This window comes from Acomys minous, assembly GCF_964271855.1.
Source record: "Acomys minous genome assembly, chromosome: 15".
Lineage (NCBI taxonomy): Eukaryota > Metazoa > Chordata > Mammalia > Rodentia > Muridae > Acomys > Acomys minous.
In genome coordinates this window covers 75983069-76005777 of record NC_140497.1, presented here as the reverse complement: position 1 = coordinate 76005777, position 22709 = coordinate 75983069, and the positions used below count along the sequence as shown (strand labels likewise).

The 22709-nt window shown below is 45.4% G+C and overlaps 1 protein-coding gene across 2 annotated transcripts in view; it reads right to left on the bottom strand.

The window, feature by feature from the left end:
- FRAS1 (Fraser extracellular matrix complex subunit 1) overlaps positions 1 to 22709 on the bottom strand; it is a 408415-nt gene that overhangs the window by 71067 nt on the left and 314639 nt on the right. For both annotated transcript variants that reach the window (XM_084760406.1, XM_084760407.1), the window contains 9 exons: positions 19133 to 19281; positions 18795 to 18957; positions 17124 to 17259; positions 12507 to 12697; positions 11329 to 11482; positions 9948 to 10211; positions 7219 to 7407; positions 5734 to 5853; positions 5277 to 5456 (listed from right to left, as the gene is read on the bottom strand). In XM_084760406.1, the coding sequence (XP_084616532.1) occupies positions 5277 to 5456; positions 5734 to 5853; positions 7219 to 7407; positions 9948 to 10211; positions 11329 to 11482; positions 12507 to 12697; positions 17124 to 17259; positions 18795 to 18957; positions 19133 to 19281 (1546 nt within the window). The remainder of the gene's footprint in view (positions 1 to 5276; positions 5457 to 5733; positions 5854 to 7218; positions 7408 to 9947; positions 10212 to 11328; positions 11483 to 12506; positions 12698 to 17123; positions 17260 to 18794; positions 18958 to 19132; positions 19282 to 22709) is intronic.

Here is a 22709-nt window from a genome sequence, read left to right as displayed (position 1 = left end):
CACAGAGAACATGGCCAGTCCCTCCCTGGTCTCTGGATTCCTGTCTCACCGCACCGTCTCTCTCTTTCACACATGCTTTCTACATGTTTCTAGCCGCCATGCTGTGACACTGCCAATGGGAGAGTCCTTTACCAAGCTGAGAAGATGGGGGTCACCTTGTCTTGGATTTTCAGTCTTCCAAACTGCAAGCTAATGAAGGACCAGCCCTAGGAATTTGTTATAGTAACAGAAAGTGGATTAATATAAGATGTTTTAAAAAATTGTGTATGTGTGTGTGTGTGTGTGCACACGCGCGTGAATTGCGTATGAGTATAGCTGTGTGTGGAGCACAGAGGTCAGCGTGGTGTATCTTCTTCACTTGTTCTCAATTTTCAAAGAAAAATCATTTATTGTTATTTTATGCACGTGGAAGTTTTGCCTGCATGCTTGTCTGTGTACGGAGCCTCCAGAGGCCAAAAGAGTGGGTCAGACTCCCTGGATCTGGAGTTCCTTAAAGCTTAAAAAAAGAAAAAAGAATTCTCACAGTCTGTGAGGGATTTTTCTCAGTCTGGCCAAGAAGGCAACACCTCATTTCAGCTTTGAGGATGGCGTGGTGTGCAGGCAAGAGGAACCCAGCAGGGATCCTTAAAATATGCTAGAAACAACAGCTATCCCATAGCTCCCGGAGACCTTGGAGGGGACTGAAATCATTAAGTGGTCAAGAGCCGTGTGGCCTGCAGTCTGATAGAGCTGTAACACTATCAACATGCTCCAGGGGAATAAAATTAAAACCAAGGCAGGGACACAGACTTTGGATCGGATGTCACAGTCCCTCATTATTAGCAACATAGGAGTTTTACGTGTAGTAATTATTTGGTTCAGGACAGAGATGTTTCATTGGAGGACACATAACATGGCCTTCTGTCTCTGTCCTCCAAAGGCTAGTTTAGCTACCCCTCTGCATCCTAGCATTTGAGTCAGTGTAACTACACACACCTCAGGAGCAGCAATCTCTTGGTCCCCTGGGTCGTGCCATGCCGGTGAGAGCTGTATTCTAATATTACTCCTCCCCTGGCTGAAAACTATGACTCCTGGGTAAGCAAAGGTATGCCCACAAAGAGGCTTCCATTTGCCTCCGTCTCTCAGCTGTGTGTGGCTGTCATCACACAGAAGTGGTGTTTGTCCGTCCTGCAGTGCTACCAGAACACGCAGGTACGTGGGATCCTGGCCCCTGACTTTCTTCCTTCTGCGGCATTGCCAGCTACGGCAGTCACCACGCACCAGAGATGGAGACACCACCCGCCTCAAACCTCTAGATCATTCTGTGACAGGAAATATGTTTCTTGCTCAAGCCACTGCATTCGGGGTGGGGGGAGGGGTCTCTTTGTCCTGGCACCTTAGCTTCTTTCCTAGTTATTAATACTCCTGATTCTAATTTCCCAAGAAAAAGAAAGTCACCAGGGCACAGGGGAGGAGGGAAGACCTACGGTGAGGGGATGGTCTTATGACCTGAATCAAGAGATCCACAGTGACTGCACTCTGAGGCAGGAGGAGGCTCATGGCCGGCTTCTGCACCATTCACAAGGGCATATGGCTCTTTATAGCTCCCGGGGGGAAGCAAGAGGCTTCGCGTAAGTCTTTTGACTGTGCTAGGATCACAATCAGTTCTGATCAGCTGACATCAGATCTCAGGGCTGTACGGTGAGAAGCCAGCAAAGGGGAGCTGGCGTGCATTGGGGAGGCCAGTGCTCCCTCCAGGAGGCCTCAGCACCTGCAGTAAAGAGGCACACCTACACGTACCCACACAAGCTGCTCTGTTCTTGGGGGGAACCGGCCCTGTCCCGACTCCAGACCCTGGGTGTCCCAGGCCCACCTGGTGAGACACGCTCTGGTTTAAGCTGTAGCTAAACAGCGTTGAGAGGGAGGAAGGTAGTTTCCATATGCTTCTTCCAAGGGGGCCGTGGACATTCGAAATGAATCAAATGCATGATGCTATAAATGGAGCGGGGGGGGGGGGGAGAGGGAACAGGTAAAGAGGATGCTGGCTAAATGCAACAAAGGGGAGCTCTTGGTGTAGAGGGAGGGAGAGGTGGGGGGATCCCTGCCCTTTTGATAATGAATGAGATGACCGGACATTGCTAAAGACCCATGGCTAGAGTCTCGTAGCCTCCTCAAGCACCAAGCACCAGCCTGCCCACAGGCACCGGGCAATCCCAGTTAGAGAGCCTGAGAGCTCCACCTCGGGGGTCGCCGCCATTTTGTATGGATGGTTGACTCCTGCATGCAGGCTGTTTCTGCAGAATAAATGCTCTTTGTTTTTACATATTATTTGAGTCTGGCGTCCTCCTTCAGTGATTTTTCAGACCCTTACATGAGGAGGGGACCTCAGCAGCGAGGAGGATTGGGGCTGGATATTCCCACTGACTACCTAGAGTTACTGCAAAGGGGTAGGTTAAGAATTGCTGGTGGGGCCAAAGAAAACATGGATCAGGAAGTTAAGTCTTTCTGGAAAGCGCAGATAAGATGGCATCCCAAGTAAAATGGAAATCTTTCTGCCTCTGGAGGGTATCACCTAAGTGGAGGGAAGATCATAGGTACCACCCTGCTATCTCCTGAAACAGATAGAGTCTGGTTTTAGCAGCTACATTTTCAGTCTGGCCAGGAATTGAAGTCTCAAAGAGAAAAGAGAAAATGCCCCCAGCCCCACCCCACAGGGCTCTCTGTACCACCCGGGGTGGGGGGCTGAGGGGAGGTAGGGGGTGAGGGGGTAGCAGAGGAGAGCAAGGGCTGGGACTGACCAGCAGGTGGGTGACTGGCAGAGCCTTGCATGAAGCCTGGGGCTTTTAAAAATCTATTCACTTGCAGTCGCCTAACACCACAGCCAAGAGCCTGCCCTTTCATCTTTGCACAGATACAATCAGCAAGCTGACAGGATTCTGGCAGAAGCAATTAGCTTATGAATTAGTTATTAAATATCTCATGCAGCCAAGGTATAGGGGTGCTAATCTGCATACTTCCTGCGGGAACTTCGGGACAAAAGGGAAGGCTGCCTGCTTTAAGTTGCATGAAAGATCTTAGCGAGCCAGTTCATTCTCTTCCGTGCTCTCTTGCCATATCCACTGGACACCCTCTCAACCACCACCTGGGACCAAGCAAGGTCTCCTCTCTCAACCTTTCCCCTCTAACTTTTAAAGGGCACCGGCCCCCTCGCTGAGCGCCTTGAGTGTAATTTGCCTGGCTGAGCCCATCTCAGGATATTGACAGTTGCTCTCACACACTCCCCTACCAAACCTTTCTTATTCATCAGCATGACCGACTTCTTCTCTGCCTTCAGCTTTCCTCAAATGCCACCCTATCATCAGGGAGGCCTCCCTGTGCCCCCTCCCAAATACTCATTTCCTCCCTAACCTCCCCAAGAAGCATTTGTCTGTGACACAGCTTCTTCACTTGTTTGTCTGTGGACCGCCTGACTCGGAATGGGAAAGTGAGTTTGGAAGGGCGGCCTCGTGCCCTGATTCGATGCTTCCCTAACGGGATGAAGAATCTGTGATAGGAAACCCAAGGAATCCCTAAGAAGATCTAAATCCTTCAAGTTGTCACTGCCTCTAAGAGGGGGGGGCAATTCTACCCTGCGAGTATGTGGTGCCCTCCCTCCTCACGGCTGCCAAATTCTACAGGTTCTCCCCTGACACTCCGACAAGGACCCTCTTCACTCTGTCACCCACCTCACAGGAGTGAGTTCTTAAAGGGGACCAGGTGGTCTCTCTGCGATTCTCCCTTTGGTTTTGCCTTGGCTGCCTCCTACTGGCCCAGTGTGGACCCCTCCTTACCAGCGCCATCCCCCTGCCTCGCCCCTTCTTTCCCCATTTCATTCTATTCGATAGTTTACGTCTTTCTCTGCTATAGGCTGTGATCATATGGTGGGGGAGGAGGTCCCCTTATGTCACAAGTCTAGGAGGAGGGGAATAGGGTGAAAGAGAGGGTAACGGGAAGATACGAGTGAGGGGATAACAATTGGGATGTAATCTGAATACATTATTTTTAAAAATGTAACATTAAAATCTTTTTAAAAAATAAAAAAAAAAGAAAAGTCAAAGGTGAGCTTTGGCAAAAAAAAAAAAAGAGTCTACTCTCATCTACTGTTTTAATTTAAGAGTAAACAGAGATTGGGGGCTGGAGAGATGGCTCAGTGGTTAAGAGCACCGCCTGCTCTTCCAGTAGGTCCGGAGTTCAATTCCCAGCAACCACATAGTGGCTCAAAACCATCTATAATGTGATTTGATGCCCTCTTCTGCAGATAAAGCACTCATATACAACAAATAAATAAATCTTAAAAAAAAAAAAGAGTAAACAGATTATTTGTCTCAGCTTGGAGGACTCTCCATGCTATTATAATCTACCCATGAGTGCTGCCTCCTACTATTTTTAGAATATGCTAAATCGGTCCACATAGAGTTTGTTTGTTTACTTATGTTTTTTTCCGTCTCTGAAAAGAACACAAATCTAACTCCCCCAAACTCTGACTTGCAGGGGCGTTCCTAAGCCCGCCTCAGTGTGCCTCTTTACTCATTGTAGGCCTGCCTGATTTTGAAGTTTCCTCAGCTCCAGGTCTACACTTGTCTTCCCCGAGTTACAGGCATCTAGGGAGGTTCCTTGTCCCACCCAGCAGAGAAATCCAGGATGGGAGGATGCGTTTTGCTCATCTTCGCCTCCCGAGTAGCAGCCGAACATCTTCCGTTCACTGTCTGTTGACAACAGTCTTTTGCCCCTAGGTGCTGGGGACTGAATGCAAGGCCTGGAGCATGCTGCGCACACACCAGTGAACTACAGTCCCAGCCGAGATGAGTGGGTGCCATGGGACATTACAATGCGCTTTGCAGTTAGGGAAAGTAAAAGTCCAGGGGACGGGGCACAGTTTGTTCCAGAGGAGGAGACTATCTGGTTATAGAGTTAAGAGGACTTCCATGTACTTAAATGAGATTATCCTTTTTTGTGCGTCCGAGGGTCAAGTCCAGGGTTTTATTTTTATTAAGGTTTGTACCGCTTCCTAGGAGTTATTTCCTTACTTCAAATCGTCATTTTTCTAATTTAGTTTTATCAACTATGATAAAGTGCTTAACACATACTAAGTATAGTATAACAATATATAATGATTAAAATTAGTGAGGCATAAAATAAATATAAATTAAAACACACTGTGTGACTATACATATAAACATATGCACCAGGATGCAGTGGTTGGTCCACAGCACTGAGTCTGAACCCAGGGCTGGATGGAGCAAGAGAGGACCACATACCTGGTGAGGCGACGTGTTCCAGGTGGCCCAGCTGAGGCTGGGTGGTGACCCTGTAGATGAGTTCTGTGGGCTCGCTATCCTGGTCAGTGGCCGACAGCTGAGCAGTAGTGATTTTCTTGGCCGAGTTCTCATCCAAGACCAGCCCTTTATTGGTGATGATGACTGGTGGGGATTTGTCTTCTGAAATTATCAGAGACAGTTGTTTGTCATGGAAGGTTTCTACCCCCTGCCCCCTCCCCCATGGCTTCCTTAAATTCAAGGACTGGTACCCAGGAGGTAAGGTCAGAGCAGTCCTTGGAGCTGTCCCTCAGAGACCCCAGTCAGGGGCCAGTCCTGGGTTTTTATCTTTGCTGGGCTTGTGGAAGGAGAACCCAAGCTCTAAAATAAACACAGTTGGAACGAGAGACCCTTGGAACTAACTGCTGCGTTTCCTATTACAAAGCCCAGGAGCCCTTACCTGAAACACGGATGGAGAAGGACTGGTCAGCCAACTTATTGCCTTCTTCATCCACGACATCAAATCTAAAAGCAAAGCTCCCACCAGGTTCCCCTGCTCCATGCCTGTATTCTATCTGCCCTATAAAAGCAAGGAGGAAAACAAAAGATTTGTTGTTAGTATTTTTTGCTATTTATTTCTGAAGCGAGAGGTGGAACTTCAATTGGTATTCACACCGAAGAATCAATTCACACCTCCCTCGCCTGGGTACCATTTTTGACATTTTAATCTAAAGTTTTCTCTCCCTCTCTTTCCTCTCCTGCCACCAACTTCCTCGTACTTTAAAATCTCCTTGTTAACAAGTTTTCTCCGTGTGCCGTTTCCTATGGTAGGGCTCAGCCATTTTGAAGGCTCTAGCTCAGATTCTGGGGTGTTCTCACGAAAAACTAGATGAGTGTGAGACTGCTCATGGGCACAGTGTGCACTGACCACACCCACATCATGTGGAGCAACCCTCTAGTGTACCCACATCACCAGGCAGGAGAGTGCAGGCCCGCAGCCCACCTCTCCAGGGACTTTTCACTCTCCGTGGCATACATCCAACCAATAGACAAGCTGACACGCAGTCTACACAAAGAGGTCAGGAAGGATCCAAAGGGGAGAAGCACAGTGCATTTCGCTAACACACATCGTTTGCGTGGACCCGTCAGTGTGACTATAACCAAACCCTGGGAAGAGCTGCCTGCTCTCATTTATCACAAGGAGACACAGAGGAATGCAGTAATTAAATAGCTCCCGCTGTCCTGTTGCTCGCTGCACCTCTCCCCTGACCCACAGATCCTGCGAGCATCCAGCCGCCCTCAGTTTTAAGTGTCAGTACATTGACACAGCCTACATTTCTGCTCCTGGGGAGAGGGTGGGAGCATATTTCTACATCTACTAGGAATTGCATGGGAGTCACGTGGCTTTGGACTATTTTTCCTCCTATCTGACTTTTTCCCTTCTCTACTCCTGAAAGCACTGCACAGTAACTACGTAGCATTTAACATTTGCGCCTTCCCGTTACATCAGCATTTTCTGAGGGAGGGATGAGCCGTGTAATCTCCCCCAGGCAGCTCCGATTTATGCCCTTCCATTTCGCTTAGTTCATTAACTTGTGCTCTTTGGGGAGCCAGGAAGAGATATAAATTGCTCACCTAAGGAAGGTATAATTTCCATCGTAATCCATCCCGACTCACTTCCTTTTTCTTTCTCTCTCTCTCACACATCCTTTTTAGCAACACAGAGAGTCAAACTGACATTTCCCCCTCTACAAGAGACTGAAATGTCTCAGAAAATATATTCCTTATCCTAGAAAAATCCTCCCCCCCCCCGCAAAAAAAAAATGATGCTATAACTTAGCTTGCATTCAAAACAAAAAAACGCATGGGGGGTTCCTGCCACAGTCTGCCATGTTATTAGACCAGTGCTGAGGGAAGTCTGGACAGGCAGGGAGAACAGGCTGACCTTGGCTAACATCTGCCTGGGTGAAGCTCCGGATGGGGCCTCGGACAGAGATTTGCTCCAGGTTGTTAGACTTCACCATCTGCAGACGCCCTGTGCCAGGGTCTTCCTTCATGACGTACGTGAGGTGGCCATTATCTGAGTCAGCGTCCGTCGCTTTCAAGTGCTGCTCTGTGATGCGTGCTACAGACCCTGGGAATGAACAGGAGAGAGAAGGTCACTCCCCAATGGGATAGTGAATGGTTTGTTTTTTTAAACACACATTTCTCAGGCCCAGGTACCAGGCATTTGCCTGTCTCCATTTCCAGCTGAATAAATTCTAACTTCCCTAAATAAAATCACTCTGGACCACGCCCTCTCCTCGTGCCCACTTCTGTCCTCTCCCGTGCTTGTTCCTGTAGTAGCCTGCCATTTAGAACTGCTGTCGACGACTGCTTCTATGATGCAGATAACGTCTAGATCTTGGGTTTGTGCAATCTGCTTCAATTTAATTTTCTTAACGTCTGTAGAATAACCAAATCAGAAAGCACCAGTTGTGCATAAAAATCCCATACATATATATCATCGTCATCTCGAATGAAATGGTCAAAATCAGTGTTTCTCAAGCCAGAAGATACACTAAGCACCCAGGCCAGGTTGACAAGTCTGTGTGGAGACTGAGGACAGAGGCAAGACACTCACTATAGAAATACTTGTCAGAGTCCCGCCCTTTGCTTCCTGCCCAGCTACTTTCTCATCTTTTTTTTTTGTTGTTGTTGTTGGGTTTTTTGTTTGTTTTTTTGTTTTGTTTTTTGAGACACGGTTTCTCTATGTTATCCTGGCTGTCCTGGACTCACTTTGTAGACGAGTAGATGAGGCTGGCCTCGAACTCACAGTGACCCACTTGCCTCAGCCTCCCAAGTGATAGGAGTAAAGGCTTGCGCCACCATGCCTGGTTTACTTTCTCATCTTAAAAGCAGCAAACACTAGTAAAGTAAAGCCCTTGTCATTCATGTCACATATCTTGATGTTTGGAGTAGCAGTCCACCTTTGGCAAAGAGTGCATGGCCTGTAGCACCCTACCCAGAACTCTCATTAAGTAACCCTGAGGAACGAGGCAGTGTCTTCCTCCAGACCAAGATTTGGCTTGCTCGGAGCTTTCTAGAATATGGTATATGTCCAGCCTCAAAGTTCCTCTTGAGTCATATATCCCAGCACATGTGACGTCACCCCTGCGGTCCCTCTGAAACACTCTATGCATCATACAGGACAGAGGGAAGTGATCTGAGCTTCCTGATTCTCATGCAGCCTGCTACACTGTAAGCAATTCAGTACTTTTTCTTCGATGGAAAAAAAAATCTCATGTCTTCCCCTACAGTCCATAAAACAATAACAGGCTACTTTGCTTGCAAGCAGTGAAATATCAATTTTTAGAAGCTTTGGTGAGTCTCATGATTACATGCTTTATTATACCATATATTTATTCTTCAAATCAAAACATATGTGAAACTAACACTAGACAAACCACAGAATCCTAGTGCACAAAGACTTAGGTCAAAGGCCTACCCCACACCTTATTTATTTCCTACTATATAGCATGCTCAAGACTAAAGCATGTCATTGCTCCTTCCATGTTACTAAAACATAGCAAAATTATGACAATTAGATGCCAGAATATGATACAATATTATTTGCAATTACTTGCATAATCTACTAACTCCTGGTAGACTCCCAACTGCTCTTCTATGCCTTAAAAATTTTTTTTAAAATAACATCTTGAAAATTTTGTCAGAATCTTTGTGTTTTTGGTTTCCATGATGCTGGCTGGACTGAGGCACTGTTACAAGAGACTTGGGTCTAAGATGCACATGATTCTGAGGGAACTAAAAATACTATATAAATGCCTCACAAAATGTTCCCAGATTTACACACAGAGGTGTCATGTCCAGAGAACTTCACCAGCTTATATTTCCTAATCAAAATTCAGTGTTCCAAAACAGCGATTTCCCAAAACACTACTTTCCTTAGATAATCAATAGCTGCCCCCACGATCCACCCATGGCACCAACACGAAGAAGGTACTGTCTGCATAGGCTTAAAAAAAAAAAGTATAGGCTGGGTGTGGTGGCGTATGCCTTTAATCCCAGCACTTGGGAGGCAGAGGCAGGTGGATCTCTGTAAGTTCGAGGCCAGCCTGGCCTACAAAGTGAGTCTAGGACAGCCAGGACAGAGAAACCCTGACTCTGGAAAAAAAAGAAAGAAAGAAAGAAAGAAAGAAAGAAGGAAAGAAAGAAAAGAAAGAAAGAAAAAAGAAAAGAAAGAAAGTATGGATAAACGAGGCTACCCTCACCCACTCCTACAGAAATTGCTATGGTTTGGTTATATACTAACTCTATATACAAGTATGTTGAAAGCTTAGTCTCATGCTGATGTCATTATTTTGGAAGGCGCTAAGAACTTTAGTGGGTAGCACCTGGCTCAGAAAGTAGGTCACTGAGGTAGTGTCCTTGGCAGCTAGACATTGCTCTGGTCTCCAGTCCATTTCAGCGTCCTGCTTGTCACCGGGCGAGCATCTCTAATCACTTCTGCCTGTTTCTGCCATGGTAGTCTTCTTTACCACAGAAAACCCTGGAGCCACTCACTCAAGTATAAACCAAAACCCATGAAACACGAGCCCAAGGAAATCTGCCTCCTTTTAAACTGTTCCTATAAGTGTGTGTCCCGGTGGGTGACAGGAAGTTGGGCTAGCACACCTGCTGAGAGCCGAAGCCCTCGGTTTACTGCCAACTGGGGGGCGTCGCTTGTAGGTAGCTCTATGTAGACCTCCATCCGCCCTGTGTCTACGTGGAGGCCATCGGTGAGAGAGAACCGGAACTCATCGACTGCCATATCTATGTCACCAGGCAAGTACCCGACCAGCCCGGCCAGGACGTCCTGGTAGGTAAAGGAGGATCCCTGGTCCAAAACTGTCCCGTTCTCCAGAGGGTCAGAGGCAGTAGGCCTCCAGAGGAGATGACCTGCAGAAGGCAGAGAGGAGTGACAGAGAAACAATGGTTTTATACATTTATATAATCAAAACATGGCCCAACTTTGCCAACTAATATGAACTTATGTAGAATGTCAAGTACCTTAGAGACTCTTGGTGCCGACACTTAGCATTTTATATGTAAGTACAGGTGGTGCCCTGTGGCCTCGTCTATAAATAAAGAAGACAGAGCTCCACTCTTGTGGTTAAAAGTCTCCTAAGGAGACACAGACAGATGCTGCAGTATAGTGGCTTAAAAACCACATCTCCCTCCTTGGATTCAAACTCCTTTCATGATCTGAACTTTATTTTCCCTTCTGCAAAGTGAAGACAGCGTTCTACTCTTTCTTTTGCTTACAGTATGCAGATCGCAGGGTGTACGTTTTAAAATCCTTTCAACCCAGGAAAACAGTAAGCATGCTTATATTGAGGTTCTTTTTTCTGTTTTTAAGGGGTATAGTTAAAAAGGTGTCATCAAAGATAGTGAAGGTGGATGAAGGCAAGCTGAAAATGCGGTCTCTTCCAGTGAAAATGCAACGACCAGCGGCCTCTTCCAGTGTTAAGCCTGCAGCAACAGCAGCAATTTCCTCTTTAAAAGCCCAACCCATGTTAGAGTGATTGACACACCATGTGGCTTCAGAGCTCTAGCTTGGGGCTGGCACTTAGAGGAGGGGGTGAAGGATCCCCACAGTACTTTCTACACCAGTTTTAAACTAGAGAACGTTCCTGTTTCGAGGGGAACAGGTTTGTGGGTCTTCTAACACGCTGACAGGCTGCACGAGGCAGCCCTGACGACGGCAATGCCCAGCCTGAGAAGACGATGCACACGCACTCAACCTGTTCTGCTTGAGACTAGAAAGGAGAGCAGGGAAGGAGCTGGGGTGAAATTTCTGAGATGCCAAGGACTTAGCACGCAGGCTTTTAAAGCAGCATCTACCACAACCTGGGAGGCTCTGGGCTAGCTGTGAATCCGATTATATTTTGATGCAAAGAATAGGCTCTAAGTCGGGGAGGAAGAGGGAATAATGAGCCGGTCTACAAACTCGTGCTCACCACCCATCAGGCGCCTCAGTTACGCAGCGGCTTTTCCTCCGCGGTTTGTGTCTTACCATGGTCAGGCTTTTTCATCAATACAAAAACCAGCTCGTTATCGGGGGTGTCCAGATCTTGGAGGCTCAAGGAAGAATTGCTTAGCGCCACTCCTGAGCTCAGCCGTACTCCCAGGGGCCGCAAGGTCATCCTGGGAGGCTCATCGTTCTTCCTCTGATTAAAGGATAAAAATATTAGGTCTCACACAGATATTAACTTAAGAAGAAAGAAAACAAGCATTAGGAGAATATATCATTACCGCAACAACTCCCACTAGCCAAACAGTATTTAATGTGCTACTGTGTTTACCTCCTGGTCAAAATATTAGTTAAATATTAAAAAGTCACTTAAACAAAAGGTCCCTCTGAAAGGAGGCTGATGGACAGCCTATAAACAGTTGCTAAGGTATTGTCCAGAGGTACAGTGACCATATTTTTCTAGATTTAAATGATGGATATATAATTTAGAAATATAAGTATATTTGAGGATCAAAGGCTATTCCAGTTCAGATGGTCTCAGCTACCACAATAGACTAAAGACGTCAGTAGACAACAGTCACAACACTGGGAAGAGAAACTTCTGGTGCTGCCTCCCAACTCTGATCCACCCCTGGCCCTTACAGTTGCTGAAGGTTCCACACATTTTTATTGCCCAAGGCAGAGGCCATTCCATCCTGAAATTTATCTTTCCTCCCTCTCTTTGTTGTCAAAAAGCAAGACTATCATAGTAGTTTCTCAAATAAAAATAAATGTAAGTTTGGTAATCAAATTCCTTTTATAGTTAAATAATAAGTAAATTTTTTTGAAAAAGGCAAGAATGTATGCAGACCCACTTGTGGAAATATCAGAGAAAATGGGCTGTTAGTTTTCATCTAAGTATGGGAATGGCATGGCTTCTCTGATTCCTACAGACTGTTTTACCCAGAGCAAATACATCTTATCCTAAAATAGAAATTTAGATCTCCAACTCAGACCTTCCTCAAATGTCAACTCTGAATTCAAAAGTTTCCAGAAGGTCAGGGGTATGTGTTAAAAATTGATATTTTAAGTTGAAGGTCACATCCAACCCTTTGCTTGTGAGTGGACGGCTTATTTGAGACTAGGACAGCATGTGGTTTAAGGTCATCTCTTTTAAGAGTAGAGTACTGGGCAGCTGAAGGCTTACTTGCCTCCCCCCGCCCCCCATCTAAAGTCTTTACCTCAATGGTGATATTGACGTTGTGAATTTCAGAACGACTGCTTCCATCACTCACATAAAAACTAAAGACGTCATGGGTTGGCTCGATGCTGTCATGAACACTCTGGAAGTAATAAATGTAGTTTTCCAGGACATCTTGAATAGGGAATGATGCCTCCAAGCCACTCGTAGCTCCTGGGCCAAAGCGATCCCCTGCATAATATCAAGAGAACACATTTACCTTGGCTGATGAGAACCCGGTCACTAGGTTGATTTGGAAAAGAAGATAATTATCAACACGTGATAGGAGTAGGGATTGTTGGACAAAGTTAGGACAGAGCTTAAGTCTGTTCTCGTCTTCTGTTGGATGCTGTTTCTAAGACCATTCCCCACCTATAAACGGATATGGCAGCCCTGTTGTCTCCACGGGGAGTCAGGTAAGATAAAGTGCCTGAAACCGAGCAGGTGTTTTACTTTTACATAGCACAGAGTCTGTGGTTGGTTCCTTTCCAGTCATTTATACCACAAACTGGGGTGTAAATCGCAACACAGCAGCCAACATTCTAATTTAAACTTCAGCAGGGTAAGAACCACCCTCTCGGGTGTGCTCTTCAGGTGTTAACAATTCCCCTATATAAGACAGTTAACTGTGGCCCTTTCTGCTTTAACCCCTCCTCCAGCACATTTCCAGTTGGCTTCCAAGTTTTTTTTATTTTAAACTTGATTTATTCTTTAATAATTGCATGTGTGCATGTGTGTATATATGTGTATGTATATATAATTGCTAATCTAAGTCTCCCTGTTAGCATTCCTATCCTTGTCCCTCCCACCAAATTCCTTCTTCTCAAATCTCCTTCCTACTTTCATGTAGTTTCTTTTGGTTTGGTTTGGTTTTGAGAGAGAGAGAGACAGACAGACAGAGAGAGACAGAGATAGAGAGATACAGACAGATTGCATTTAATTGAAGTTACTACTTGAGTAAGGGGCAATGTACCAGTGGATACACCACTGAGAATGTTACTCCCCACACCCCTGCAACCCTTGATCCTCTTAGTGCTATGGGTGGAATGTCAAAAAGCCCAGTCCTGAGGTGGTCTTGTGAAGATACCCACTGCTGCTGTGAATTCATGGGTCCAGTAGCTATGACTTGTCTAGAAAACATTTCTCAGGACCCCATCCCACATTGTAGGTCTGATCTCTCAGTTTCTTGAAGGAACCTATACATCAGTCAGAACTAAGCCCATAGGTTAGTAGTATGCCAGGGTTTCTGGGTGCCCAGAGACCATGTAACTCAGGTACTGTTCAGACAAAGGTGTGTTCAGGTCCCATTCAGGGACAAAATGCTGCTATAGTCTGGGAACGTTTTCCCCCAAAGGCCATGCATTAGCTGCCATCCAGATTGTGGTACAAAACCTTGCACCGGAGGCCCTGAGGAGAACACGAGGCCTGTCTATCATCTCTTTCTCTCGTTTAAGGAGAGAGCTTTGTTCTACCTTCCCATCCCAAGTTGCCACAGCAAGGAGGTCCAACTGACCATGGAATGCTAACACGGATCTCACGGGTGAAGTACAGCTTGTCTCTCTGGAAGCTGGCTTATCTCAGGGGTGTGTTACAGTAGCTGAAAGCTGACCTACAGGGATACATCTTTGAGAAGTGAGATGTTCATGGGGCACCTTTCAAAGTCCTTTACTTTGCTGCCTCCTGCTTCCTCTGCTCACCCAACAACAAACGCTGCAAAAGGCCAAGGGGAAGAGTAAACAATGTCCAAGTGATGGATGGCTTGGTACCTACTGGGCTCTAGCCAAGTCCTTCTAATTGATTGATTTTTAACGTGCTGCCACAGTTTTCTTCTAGAGCGAAGGAGAAAAAAAAAACCGTGTCTACACATTTCCTGGGTATGTATCAACGAAGCAAAGTAGATGCGGTCCATATGAAAACAAGAGAGCTTCCCTCATCTTCTCTAGGATGCTTAGCAAACACCAGATCCTAAAAAGGCCACTGACTTCCTGGCTGTACACAGTGGCATCTGTTGGCACCCCGTGGACAGACTGGGGCTGAAAATGTCTTCTATAGGTTTGTTTTTTCACCAGATGTTTGAAAGAAGGGAAAGATAATTGAGGCTGAGAGAGAGAGAGAGAGACAGAGAGAGAGAGAGAGAGAGAGAGAGAGAGAGAGAGAGAGAGAGAGAAAGAGAGAGAGAGAGACAGAGAGAGAGAGACAGAGAGAGACAGAGAGAGACCCAAGCAGCCAGCGACCCCGTAATCCATGGGACACAGAAGATCAGGGTTTCCAGCCAGAACTGCTGAAAACGCATCCAAGTTTTACTTCTCCTTTTACTCATCATTATAAACTGGGAGATGTGGCTTTGTTTTCTAGGTCAAGAAAAGCCTCAGTAAACGATACCTCAAAATATACAACAGAGTAAAATAAGCCTTGTTTTAAAACTGTTGGAGAGTTAGTTGGCCATCAAGGGAATCGGACACCGAAGCCTCAAGCGCCAATCTTTCCAAGTTTTAAAACTGCACTTTCTATTTTTGATGTTCATCACTGAGGAGGCGTGCTCTTTGCCTTCTTCAGCAGAATGTCCTCGGCACAAATTAAACAGCCCCCGGTGAGGGTGGGCTGTCATCTCGGACACCTGCTTGACTCAGCACTGGAAGAGATGTACTCAGAAACCCAGAGGGTCTTGCCCTGATCAGGCCAGTCCTGAGTAAATTTAGATTCAGGGCCACTAGGTTTCAGAGCAACACCGTAATCACTCCATCTCCCCTCCTGCTTAGCAAAAAGTAAAAGCTGCTTCTACCAGATTTAAAATATATGCTCCAGTGGGCTAGAAAGAAATTTAGGTAGCTAGTTTCATCAGCATATAAAGCACTGGCTCAAAACAGAGGCACGGGGACGGGGCTTCCTGCACTGAGAAAAGGGCAGCATTTTCCATTGGTGTAAACTGGTGAGTTATTTCGTGCCCCCGAGCCTCTTTTCTTCCCCTCAAGTTCATGCCTTATAGACTGAAGAGTCTCTTAGTGGTCCTGGGACCAGCAGCCATGTTGTGCATTACACATGAATGAGGGACAAAAAAATGTTAGTTCGTGGGCTACAACCAACCTCTTCAACAGGAGCTTTGGGGAGGCTGTCAAAAAAACCTCTGTGTCTTCACAATCTCTTCACATGATGGTTATACATAGAAAAGTTTGGGGATCACTATCTGGAGTGGCTAAAACTTGTCAGAATTTTGACAACTCTCCGAAGTGGCCTATCTGTGCTACCTCATGCGCATCATTCAGGTAAATGTCAAACTGTGTTACAGGGGCTTCCTGGCAAGGAGACTGCACAGATAGAAGAGGCAGTGAGGGGCGATGGCCTTTCAATATTGCCCACCTCACCCATGCGCTTACTCTGCAGGAGATGCCATTTTTCCTTTGTCCATAGAGACTCTCTCTGATCCTTCAACTTCCACACCCCTGGGGCTTTTCTGCCTCCTCAGACAGAAATAATTGCTTTGTTCTACGCCCTCAGCGCTTTGCTTCTTTCCTGTCATTTATCATGTAATTCATCAGTCTTTCTGTCTCCCACTCGAGGCAGGGTCAATGTTATCTGTGTTAACACTGTATCTAGCACAAACATTTGTTGAAAGGAGCTTAATTATGCAATAAACAAGTCTGCATGCACACATGGAGAGACAAGAGAGGGAAAAGATCCAAGACTTTCGGTAGGAAAACTTGTCTGTTCTAAGTGAGTTTCTGGTCACCAGGCTCAAGTGGCAGGCACCATGCTGAACACAGACACCTGCAGTCAATGGCCTGTCTGTGGGAGCTGCTCACCGTGTGCCAATTAGAACCTAGTACTGGCCTGCGTTCACTCGGGAATCCTCGTTGCAGACACAGCAGGTCAGAACCCGGCAGGAGCTGTCTCAGCTGCCAGTCACGGCGGGTCTCAGGGGGCCCGTGGACTGCACATGCCTTTTGCCTCTCCTTGTGTGTGATAACCTCCAGTGGGCTTGAGGGCAGATGGTGCAGGGGAGGGCTGTTGATGAGGGTGTCAGAGATAGACAGCACGCATTTCAATTCATGTCATATCCATAGGAGCAGAGACACACGGGCTACAGTTCCTCTGAACTGCAGCTGCCTCACAGGAAGGGGACAGGGACCTTTATTTTCTTGATACCTAATTCTTAACACAACCTGTGGGTCGCCCAGCTCTCATGGTTCATACTTCAAATCCCTTTACTTAGGTCTGGTTTTCCTAGCATTTATTAACCTTCTGACATCCTATGCTATTTCCTCATTATTCCTCTCTCTCTCTCTCTCTCTCTCTCTCTCTCTCTCTCTCTGCTAAAGTAAGAGTCAGTATGAAGGTGGTGAGGCTTATCTGGTTTTCTGTTTTTATTAACGCATCTTTGATGTTTAAAAAGTGCATAGCAAAAATAAATACATAAAAATAATAAATAAATAAAATAATAAAAAATAAATAAAAAGTGCATGGTATAAGGAAAATGCTAACATTTTAAAATGAAACTTTCCATTCTCCCAGGTTCTTGAAATGGGTCCATCTCACTTTAATCACTCTTGTTTGATTAGACTCCTCCCCCAACCCCCATTTCCAGATCCTAAACTGTTCCCCAGCAAAGCCGCGTGGTTACCTGTTCCTGTGTTCTCAATGCAGCCATACTTGGGTAGAGCACTTAGTTTGATGACAGCGTCCCCCTGAAGGTTGTCATAATCATCAGTAGCAAAAAAATGGTGGAAGGAGAGCGGTGCCCTCCCTCCCTCATCAACCTGAGGAAGAAAGGAATATAGAGTGTAGAACTGTGTGGCCTGGGGTCACCATCAAACACCAGTTCCACTTCTGTGGGGAGGCAGAGCTTTGTAGATGGGGGATATGATGCTAAGTGGGGATATGATGCTAAGGGGGATGTGTTGCTAAGAGGAGGGTTGTGAGGCTAAAGCTGAGTGACGACCGTGCAGCACCTCTCAAAGATGTACTCAGACATCTTGGCTGTGTGTCTCCTCTCAAAAGTACACTTCGCTCAATGATGGATCTGGTTATGACGTAGTTCTACCCAGTTATAACCACTCATCTCAATACGTTTGAGGACAGGGCAGCTGCCTTCTTAGGGCATCAGAATTCCACAGGGCATAGCCAGGGAATAATAAATGCAGCCCTCCTTCACATTCCAAGGTGGGCTGTCCTACAGGCATCGCCAAGCAGAATAAAAGTCCCATTTACTCCCTCATATTGTATATTTATAGGGGTGTAGGAATAAAGGACTAGCCATACCTGAAAGTTAATGCTTACCTTAACATCAAAGAAGAAAATAAATCAGTACATGTAAAGGCAGTTGTTCAAACTAACCTTTTCTTTAGGGCCTGGCTTTATGTGCTAATTTTGGAGTCTGGGCCTGATGTTTTTCACCTGCCTGCTGGAAATGGTCAAGGTATTTCACTCTGAACTTACGGCTAGCTGCAGGAGGGCCTATAACTTATAAAGTGGGACTCTGGGAATGGAGATGGTTCAAGTTACTTCCCCAAGTTGAAGAAAAGGGAAAATAGGGGGAATACCACAACTATTTTGAAATTATTCAGAGTTTCATGAATTTTAAAGTACTTGATAGAGCCAGAAAATGCCTAGGCTTTGGGCATTAATGTTTATATGGAAGGCAGAGGAAGGAAAATGAATTTTAGTGAATTCCAGATACTGTGCTAGTAGTGATGCAGGATATTTTAATTACTCATTAGAGAAGTCCTTTATGTAGCAGACATTGTACTTCTTAAGGAAGAAACAGAGGCTGGAAAGAACTAAGTACTTACTGCAAAGCCCGCTCTCAAGTATGTGACAAGGCAGGTTCAGGCACCCAGGCTGATAACTTCAGCGACAGATACATATCAAATTGGCTCCACATACCAGATTTCTTAATCTTGTTAGTAATAATAAATGTTGTTTTAATCCATAGACAGTCAGCTTTCCATGGCTTAATTGTTAACAATACTAAATTGTAAAATCCTCAAAAGGATATTCGACTTTTGTTTTATTCCCAAATTGCCAACAATATCCAGTATGCTCTCTAGCCCGTACACAGGGTGATGTAAATATAATGATTAGACATTTTGCACATAACTATTTATATATATATTTTTTTAGAGAGGCTTACAACGACAGCCACCGTGTGATATCATTGCCCAGATACCTTGCGGGAGAAGAACTTGGCGGCCCATCTAGGCAGAAACCAAGGATGCCCACCCATCTAGGCTCTATCACCAAGGATGCCAGCTCTCCCAAGCCCTGGAGGTTTATTGATCTGAGGGCTGTTTACCGTGATAAGGTCAGCAAAAGCAATGATGTGCGGTGGGCTCTTGGCAGGAGTAATTGTGACTGTAAAGACCTGGTTGTCCACGTGGTTGCCGTCCATGTCGGAGACGGAGAAGCGGAAGCTATCTGTAACCGGATGTCCATCTGTCTCAAACACAGCGGAGTATCTGTAAGACACAAAGGAACGAAAAGGTTCCGTCACCCTGACAAGTCGGGTAAGAGGACAGTACTTTTGTATTAAAATGACACCCACCAGAAACAATGTGCTGCTTCAGCCCATTGCTTACGTATTGTAATACAAGTGTTAAAAATCACTTCAAAGAACGGGCAGTCTTTGCCTACCTAATGTTCCTGTTGTGGATGTCCTCCATGGTGAAATTGAGTCCCTCTGAGAGCTCCTCCACGTCAGGGCCCGAGGTCTTTAAGAGCACACCGTACATGGGCAGAGAACTTATCTGAATCCAGATCTCGGCATCAGGGGAAGAATCGTCCTAATGAGGCAGATGTGAGTCAGGACACAAACACAGGTTTGCAGAAACCAGCGCATGCACACTCCCAGGGTCTTGCCCCTACACCAAAGGCCCCCTGCCCGCTGTCATCAACACCACTCCCAACTCCACACAAGGCAAGGATTTATCCCCTCTTCAAAAGCCTCTGGGATAACATGTCCTTGGAAGGAAAAGCTCAAGGTAAAACAGTGAGGGAAGGCACGTAGGGTAGAGGATGTAAAACAGAGATGTTTTATTGTTTCTGCGAGAGCCGTAAGGGTTTGTTTTTATTACATGGACATAGTACAGAAGAGATGGCGGCCAGCCTTAACAAGCCATTCTATAAACACGGGCGCAGGCTTCTTTTGCAGTTTCTAAGAACGCTGTACATTTTAGAAATATACAAAATTCCATTATAGTATATAATACACTCCACAATGGCAAAACTCTGTGGAACAGAATTTGCTTAGCCAATGACTCACTTCAAGCAATACCAATGTGACAAAAACTTGGATTAACAAAAGAATTTAAGAGGTCCTGTGGATTTCCTTCTATGAGGACAGAATCAATGGATCCGCACTCTCTGGGACACTTAATCTTAACAAAGAACATTTCTCTCTCCTCTATTGTTTATTGAGAAATAAAATACAGCTTTCTGTTTGTCTGCACTGACAATAACAGACTATCTTCATGGGCAATTTCCTCTTTCTTCAAGAATATTTTCGGAAATGTCTAGGAGGCAGGCGATGTCTTTTTGGAAACATTTCCCGGGTCATCTGTCTTTTAGAGGAGTTGACTGTGAAAACAGGGGCAATTCTGTTTTACTGCGGCAACAACGAAAGCGAATGTTGCATTTTCAATTTTACTGTCAAATGCAAGTTTTCCTGGCTATACCTGCAGCTGGCATGTGACAGGAACTGAGCCTGGCAAGCAAGCCCGGAGTCCTTGTCCTCCCCCAGCAGTTAGACTCCTCAATTCGAGATCACAGAATTGCCTTGGGGTCACCTGACACCAGCCAAGAAAGGAACAGAGACTTACAGAGGCAGCAAGACTGCAGACGATTTCTTCTAAGTGTCTACTCTCACTGTTTTCTCCTTTCTGTGGGGGATTAGGAGGAAGTGGAGGTGTCCAGCCTGCTACCACCTGCTACTCCTGTGAGTTCTCACTGGGAATGAGCTCCAGAAGACTACTACCGAAAACCTTCAGCTACCCTCTTCTGAGCCACGAGAAACCACCAGGCCAGGGCCCCTGACTCCTAACTGTAATAAAGAGTTTCTGACTCACGGAAAATCTAGCAAAGAAATGTTTATTTCGTGCCAGGCATTTATTACCTCATTATACTTCAATTTTTAAAAAAAAAAAATTTTTTTTTCTGGGTTTAAAATGTGAGAAATCAGCAATTGTTTTCTTCTTCGGAAAATAACTTCTCATAATTTCTTTTTTTTAAATCACTAAAGTTTAGACCAGCTAAAGAGACTGTGAGCTCATTAAAATGCATAAGAAAACAGACCCTGATCTTGTGTGATTTCCCTGTTCAAACACCTTTATGATCATTTTGGATAAATTCCTATTTTCATTGTATTTTTCTTATTCTTTCTAAAGAAATTAACATGTAATATATAGCTGTAGTGGCTATGAATCCACTATATGCCCATGAACCTACCATTCAACACGAGGATTAGATAATAATTCATGTAAGGTCTGGGACAGTAGCTTAGCCGGGAAAGTGCTTGAGTTGTGAGCTTGACCCTAGAACCCAAGTTAAAGAAAATCAAATTTGGTGGCACATACTGTGATCCCAGTGCTGACAAGGTAGCCGCCAGCCTAGGTGACTTGGAAAGTCCAAGGTGAGTGAGAGACAGTGCCTCAAACAATATGAGCAATGCCCTACATTGTCTTCTGGGCGTCACGGACTCAGACACATGCGTATGCACACAAACACACGGGAACACATACACAAATGACTATATACGCATTTCTTGTATCCTGTCCTTGGGCCCTTTTATCAGTCTTAATTTTGTTCCTCCTTTCCTTTATTACTATTAGCATTCCTTTTCAAGACAGGGTTTCTCTGTGTGGCCCTGGTTGTTCTGGAACTTGCTCTGTAAGACCAGGCTGGCCTCGAACTCAGAGATCCACCTGCCTCTGCCTCCCAGGTGGTGGGATCAAAGGTGTGCACCACCATTCTCAGTTTGAATTTTTAAAATATGGCTTGATATATTACTAGAAAGCATATTTTTTTAGTGTAAAAAATAACAGTGAGTTAAACTCTAATCTTTTGGTTTTTTTTCTTTTTGTATTTTGGAGACTTTAAAGAAAAAATGCAGCCCAGGCTGATGGCAACCATGGGGGCCTCTTCTTCTCCCAATGAGAATTCTAAGTGCTGCATCAGAGGTGTGGGTTAACGTGGTTGGCCCCTCTCTCCTTGTTTCCTCCTTTTATTTCTTTATCAGGTTCATTTGGGTTTTTGACATAGTTGGTTATAACATCACTTTCCCCTGGAAGTTACCTCTATTTTGTTAAAATTGGTCTCCAGATACATAATATGAAATATTTTAGTGCATCATATTTTGAATTATTGCAGGTTTGGATGGCGTGTAGAAATGCTATTCGCATTTTAATATTAATCTTGCACTTCTCGTACTGCAAACAAGAAAAGCAAGGCAAGAGTGTTTAAGGAAGTTGCCGATGGCCACTGTACTCGAGAGAGGCAAGATTGAATTAAAACCTATCAATTCAAACTCCGGAACCCCACACACCAAGGAAGCTGTTCAGGGGGGGTGGTGGTGGATGCTATTTGATAGAGTGCTTGCCTAGCATGTATGAAGTCCTGGGCCTGCCCCCAGCGCTGCACACAACGGGGTGTGGCAGTGAACTCCCACAGTCCAAGCATCTGGGAATGACTAGATGTTCAAGCTCCCCCTTGGCTATGTACCTAATGTGAGGCCCTGTCTAAAATTGAAGACTAAAATAGCATTGAAGAGTAAACCACGCAGGATCCCACTTTTGCTTTGGTGGTACCCCACCACCCTCTCTTCCCATCTTCCTCCTGGTGCCCGCGCTCTGATCACGAAGAGAGTCAGCTTTCCCTATCTGTTTGTATTCTGTTCATTCGTGGATGTCATTTGGAGTGGCTTTTCCATTATTGATATCTTCAGTGTTACAGGAAAGCATTTCCATACTGTATAACTGAGAGAAAGGCTGTCTATCCTTTAAAAGGATGCGCCATGCTGTGTTTTCAGCAGGCTAGAAGAGTTCCCTCAAATCGCTCTGCTTTGGTGGGTAAATTCACATTCAATCAATTTTTGAAAATATACGTTCAGCGGCCAATGAGCTCGCATCTTGATGTGCAGCTTATAATATGTGGTTAATGGGCAGACACTGTTCCTGGAGTGCTATTTCGGTCTATCAAACATCGTCCAAGCCTGCTG